Source organism: Ursus americanus, chromosome 24 (genome assembly GCF_024610735.1).
Source record: "Ursus americanus isolate L20-20 chromosome 24, mUrsAme1.1.p, whole genome shotgun sequence".
Lineage (NCBI taxonomy): Eukaryota > Metazoa > Chordata > Mammalia > Carnivora > Ursidae > Ursus > Ursus americanus.
Window position 1 is genome coordinate 44390673 of NC_142150.1, and position 6058 is coordinate 44396730.

The 6058-nt window shown below is 61.0% G+C and overlaps 1 protein-coding gene across 4 annotated transcripts in view; it reads left to right on the forward strand.

Moving 5' to 3' along the window:
* CTTN (cortactin) overlaps positions 1-5650 on the forward strand; it is a 29267-nt gene extending 23617 nt beyond the window's left edge. For all 4 annotated transcript variants that reach the window (XM_045775683.2, XM_045775681.2, XM_045775684.2 and 1 more), the window contains 4 exons: positions 246-335; positions 2454-2598; positions 3236-3307; positions 4504-5650. In XM_045775683.2, the coding sequence (XP_045631639.1) occupies positions 246-335; positions 2454-2598; positions 3236-3307; positions 4504-4640 (444 nt within the window). In that variant the 3' untranslated portion in view covers positions 4641-5650. The remainder of the gene's footprint in view (positions 1-245; positions 336-2453; positions 2599-3235; positions 3308-4503) is intronic.
* The last annotated feature ends 408 nt before the right edge of the window (positions 5651-6058 follow it).

The following is a 6058-nucleotide window of genomic DNA, read 5'->3' on the forward strand; positions in this document are numbered from 1 at the left end:
ACAGGGTGGCGGCCTGCTTGCACCCCATGGTTTGCATGGTGGCAGTAGGAGGACTGGAGGCCCTTGACATCCTGTGTGTGGATGAAGCATGACCTTGATTTCACCTTGTCCTTACGGTTATGGGTGCTGAGTCCCCGTGCTTTGTACTCCCTGCTCTCTGCTCTGGCACTGAGTGCGCCGTCACGTAAGCCTGGGCAGACCTTTTTCTGGTAACCGCCTGACCGCTGCTTGCCTTTCAATTACAGGAGCAAGCCCGAGCCCAGAAGCCAACGCCCCCAGCCTCCCCGACTCCTCAGCCCGCTCAGGAGAGGCCGCCCCCAAGCCCTGTCTACGAGGTTGGTGTTTTCGTTCAGTGTGCAAATGAGTCTGACCCCCCAGAGACACCCTTCCCAGGTCGATGGCACCGTGCATGGAGTGGGGGTCCCCTACCCCACTCCGCTTGGTGCCCCACCCAAGGGGACAGCCCGGGGAGGAGCCCTCGTGAGTGCTGGGGGGCCAGGAGGCATGCACCGCACGTCCATCCTCTCCCCGTGTGCGGCCACCCCGCTGGCCTTCCTGGCCGAGGCCCCCTCCTCATCCGGCCTGCTGCCTCCCAGGCGGGTCTCCTGAAGCCGCGTAGACCATTTCAAGTCTTTATCTCACTTGCTCTGTGTTGCATCTGACACCCCACTACCTTCTAGAAAACTATTTCCTGGCCCTGAGCTGCCGTCCTCCCACGTGAACTGACTTCACCAGCCGCCCTCCCCAGCTCTCCTTCCCTCAGTCCCTCTCAAACGTTGTGTTCCCCGGCGACTGTCCTTGGCCCTTAATCCTCACTGCCATCATTGGTGCCTTGTGACCACGCACTCGAATCCATCGGACCAGTCTTCTCTCCTGGGCTTTGAGTTACGGGCTGTCCTCCTCACTATCCCTCGTTCATCGCGGGGTTTCCGCCCTGCCTCTCGGGAGCACTTCTGCCACTGCCTCTATGACCACCTGGCTGATTCCTGTGTCCCGTCCCCTCTGTCCCCATGGCCACTGCCCTGGTTCTCCTGCCCATTCTGTCTAACCAGGACGTCCTCACGGGCCATTGGGTTGTGAGGAACAGAAGCTACCTCAGCTCAGCTGACACTTAAAGGGCTCAGCCATCCGGTAGCTCATGAACCGGAGAGCTTTGGACAAGAAGCCTCGCTCTCGGGGGTAGTCACATTGCCAGCAGGGCCCTCTGTGAGCTGCTCCCTCTGCGTGGTGGCTGTGTCCTCCTGGACTAGTAGGCACTGTGGCGTGGCCTTGGGGCTCATAACCCAGTGGCAAGAGGGGGGCCTTGAGCCATCTCCCCTTATCCTGTTCCATTGCTGGGCCGGTCCCTAAAGAGTCGGTCCTTTGGGAAGACTGGTATGACTTGCTGTACCTAGCGGGAGGGCAGGTGGGTCCTGTGACCGGCAGCTCAGCCAGGACCATGTGATACGCTGGGGGCAGAGGTGCTGATGCCAGAGACAGGGAGTAGGGTGCCACCGGGCAGCCCAGGATGGGATCCCCCACACCCAGACCTGCTCAGGATCCTCGGGGCAGCCAGCACGGTGCCCCCACACCATGACTTGGCGTCGAAACCTCCAGGGCGTCATCCAGGGCAGGCTTGCCTAAAGGAGGCTCTGGGCCTGTCGTTCCGTTGCAGTTTGACCCTTGAGTGACTTAGTGCCTGGCCTGGATGCGGAGTCCCATCTCTGTGGCCTCCTGTGAGTGGCTCTCATGGGCTGCCTGAGCCATGATGGTCATCTGCCAGCGAAAGCCAGTGCCTGTCTCTGCTGGTTCTTACTGGGGCTTTTTGTGTGTCCGTTTCTCTCTGACCCCCCGACGGTGCCTTTAGATGGACCCTGGTCGGAAAGATGGACTAAAGCCACCTCTTTCCGTTAGGGTCAGAAGTCGCGATGACTGTGAACAGCCTGGTGTTGATTTCCTTTGAGTGTCTGTGCTCGCCCGTGGCTTGCCAGACACTCTTCCCGTCCCCCGAGGGTTTGGGCGGACTCGAACGCCACCGGCTGGGGGTGGGGCTGCTCGGGGCAGTGCGGTGGGGGACACTGTGAAGTGGCCCTTAGAGGCACAGCAGGGCTGTCAGGTCCTCGGGCATATTGGGCAGCCTCGGCGGCCTGTGCCTTTATACACGGGCCAGCCTGCCCTGGGTTTCAGCCGCAGGCCCGACCTGGGGCGGTGCTGTTCCCCACAGGCCACGTGGTTCCGTCACTGCAGGACACTGGGCTGTCGGGGGCTGTGACCGTGGGTTACTCAGCAGGAAATGGCACGTGGTCCTCTTAACGGTGCTGTCACGGTTAGAATCGAGTGTTCTCAAAGTGTTAGCAGATGGTGCTTCCTCATCCGCGTGTCTGTGCCGCGGAACCCCCGGGACTAACAGGTAGTCGTGCGTTGGGACCCAGGGTGGGCCACAGAAATGTCTCCTTGACCCCTCCCTTCCCTAGGATGCAGCTTCATTCAAGGCCGAGCCCGAGCCGGTGTACAGCATGGAAGCGGCCGACTACCAAGAGACTGGCAGCCAGCAGGGCCTGGCCTTCGCCTCGGACGCCGTCTATGAGGCCGCAGAGGCCCCCGGCCACTATCAAGCAGGTACAGGTGGAGGGGCACCCCACCAGATCCCCCTCTGTCCCTGCTCCTTTGTGAAAGCGGTGTCTGTCTCCCCGTTGCCTGACGCGCCAGACCCCGCTGGGGCTTGGCGTGGCCTCCGTGGTGGTTCCAGGCAGGCTCCGGCTGCCCCGGGGCGGGGGGGGAGAGTGTGGGGGAAGGGACCTCTGCTGCTCTCCCTTCACGGCGGCAGCTCGGGGCGGAGGCCCTTAAAGATGATTTCTCTAAGCTTCGGAAATTGTATAGATGTTTCAGTGGGACGAATGCTGAAGTCGGTCTCTTACCTTTAAAGATGAGGTTTCCTTCCATGTGTGTGGGCAGAATGAACCCGAATCCATGTGAGAACACAGCCCAGGACAGAGCCTTAGCTTCTCCCCGAGTGTGACATGAGGTTTGGGGCAGCGCGGGGTCCCTCCCCAAAGTACCAAATGCGTGCAGCTGAACAGCCCTTCCTCGGAAAGCTGCCTCGGTGCCCACCCACATGGCCGCCGGCCGGCGTCGGGAAGGTGTGGGTTTGCTCCTTGAACGCGGAGTCCTTCCCCTTCCCGACTGGCGCTCAGGCAGGGCTGGGTGCGCCCAGGGTACTTGGGTAACCTCAGCTCTTGTCTCGGTTTATTTTTAGAGGAAAACACCTACGACGAATATGAAAACGACCTTGGGATCACAGCCGTCGCCCTGTACGACTACCAGGCCGGTGAGGGACGCGTGTTCCCACTTGCTGCTGGGTCTCCACGGACGCTGCTTTTGGGAGTCTGACTCCCAGAGCGTTATTACAGTTGTTAAGAAGTAACTTGTTCTGAAATAATGTCGGAGTTACAGAAACTCCCTTTTTCCTCCATTTCTGTGCCTCCCCACCCTCAGCCACAGGGGGGCCCCAGGCCCCCTGGAGGCCCCAGTGGGAACTCCCCGAAACCGAGGACACTGCCCACCCCAAAGCACATGTGGTCCTCCAAGTGGGAGAGTCGGCACGAGACACTGTGACGTGTGCTGCTGGTCCCACCTCTACCAGCCGTCCCAGGCACCTCCTGTCCTGTTCGCGGCAGCGCCTCCGATCTGCCCCAGGGCCTCTCATCCTGGGGTGACCCGCAGCCGTGCTCCGAGGGCAGGGCATCCCCGGGAGAGCTTTGTGCTCTTCGCCATGTACCACACGGGGCACACGACAGGTCCCTCCATCTGTCCCGCACTGCGGAGTCCCCACCACCCCGGTCCAGCATGCGGGGCCACGGTCTCCACCGCAAGGCCAGCATTTCTCCCTCTGCTGCTGAGCCTGTTCCGTGGGTCTCCCGAGATCCTCTGCACCGCTCTCGGGCTGCTGGCCACAGCCGCGGCCACACACATCCGCCCCCAGTGGGCTGTGTCTGTGTCCGCCTCCCTGGGCTGGCGCCGCCGTCCTGCCCTGGGAAGAGTGTCCCCACCTTCCGGGTACTTAGGCCTGTTTCCACGCATTTGTTGACATGGGTGTGGACTTTGTGAAATCGGGCATCTCTAGTTTGTACCAAGCGGTGTGGTTACCCTTGTACTTGCCGCCCTGGCCGCCTCCGCGCCTGCTTCCTAGGCTCCCCTTTGCGCCTTCTAAGTACCCTCCCCGGTGGGAGAATGGGAGACGCCTGGTGTCGGGGAGCCTGGGCAACGGGCTCCGTCTCGCGTGCTCAGGGCTGGTGTGCACCGGGCGGGACAGGGCAGAGCGGGGCAGGCGGGACAGGGCAGAGCGGGGCAGGCCGGGCAGGGCAGGCGGGAAGAAGGCCGTGCTGTGTGGAAGCCTCGCTGCCTTCCGCCGCCCCGCCGGGGGCCGCCGGCCACTGCAGTGGCTGCCGGAGCGCGCTCCTTCTGGCAGACCGGGCAGCGCTGAGTGTCAGCGTGTCACCGTCCTCTCTCTCTGCCCTCTCCTAGCGGGTGACGACGAGATCTCCTTCGACCCTGACGACATCATCACCAACATAGAGATGATCGACGACGGCTGGTGGCGCGGGCTGTGCAAGGGCAGGTACGGGCTCTTCCCGGCCAACTACGTGGAGCTGCGGCCGTAGGCGCCGGCGGGAGGCCGCTGTACGGCTGCTCTTACATGGGATGCGTCCGCCGATGCTTCGGGAGACGCTCACGCCGCAGACTTGCTAATGTAATCACGCTTAGGAGGACTCGGGTAATCGATTTTACGCATTTAAGGCATTTTCTTTGTTTCTGCCAAATTGACTGGCCTGTGGAGTCACTTCAGGGACCCCCCGCTGTCCTGCGTGCATGCCGGCCTCGCCATCGGCAGCGGGCGCGACGCCTGACACGTGCTGCCTGTGCCGGGACCGGCGTGCGGTGTCGGGCGGGAGTCGCTGTCCCCGGCGGAGGGAGGCCGGTCGGGGGGTTAGGACTGAGGGCAGGGGTGCAGCGGGCGGCTGCTTTAGCTCCGGGGGGGAGTGCTTTCCTGTTTGCCCAGACCCTCTCTCCCCCTCCCTCCCTCGGCCCTCCCCTGACACCTGAGGCCAGGAGGACCACTCCTGTCCCCGCTCCTGCCCCCGAAGCAGCGTCACCCGGAGCCGTGCACACTGCCCTCCCCGGCGCGGCCCGGGCCCTGGGTGTGCTGGGTGGGAAGACGGCCGTCCGCTGCGGGAAGGCAGGCACCCTCCGTGTCATAAACCGCCAGAAACGTTCTTCCCATCAAGGCACTTGTGTTCTTCGTGCCAAAATACCGTGTCACGGGACAGGCAAATGCCATCGATTGACTTGGCTAATAGGGAAATAGAGAGTGCGTTCTCCCACCCAGGACGCTCCCCGTGGACGCCGCACAGGAGCACATCACCTTCCTGAGCCGGGGAGGCCAGGTCAGTGCCGGCAACGGTCCGGAGCAGTGTCTTGCCGGAAGATTCTGTTGAGGTGTCTCAGCTGTTTAGGACATGGGCGTCTGCTTCCTGAAGTGCGTTCTGCGTAACCCTTGGCTTTACCACAGTTAGGTCGGGTTTTATATGCAATGATTGTATCTAAGTTTCTGTAGCACATATCATAGGTATGATTTTTTTTTAATTGCTCAGAATAAACGTTTTTTGACCCACTTGTTTGCTGATGTCCCTTTGGTGTTGGCCACTTTGTTCTACGTGAAAGTTGACTTCCTGACCCTTGACCTTTATCAGCTTTAGACAAACTAAAGATTCCCCTTTTAAGAGGCATGCTCCTTAAAAGGCGCTTTTTATGAGGAAAAGTGTACTTAGACTCTGATATTGTCGTTTAGACAGGAATTCCAAGCAAAATAAAAAACCGTTTATTTAAAAATCATTTTGGAATTACAGTTCTCACAATAAATCCCGAGGCGGTTATGGTGGGGCTCACGGCGCTGTTCGGGGTGCAGTACGTTGGGGTTTGAAGCAGCGGCGTTCACGAGCAGAGCAGCCACTGACCATGGGGTGCACAGAGGCTGGCGTGGGGGTGACGAGACGGACAGACTCCGTGAGCAGAACCCAGC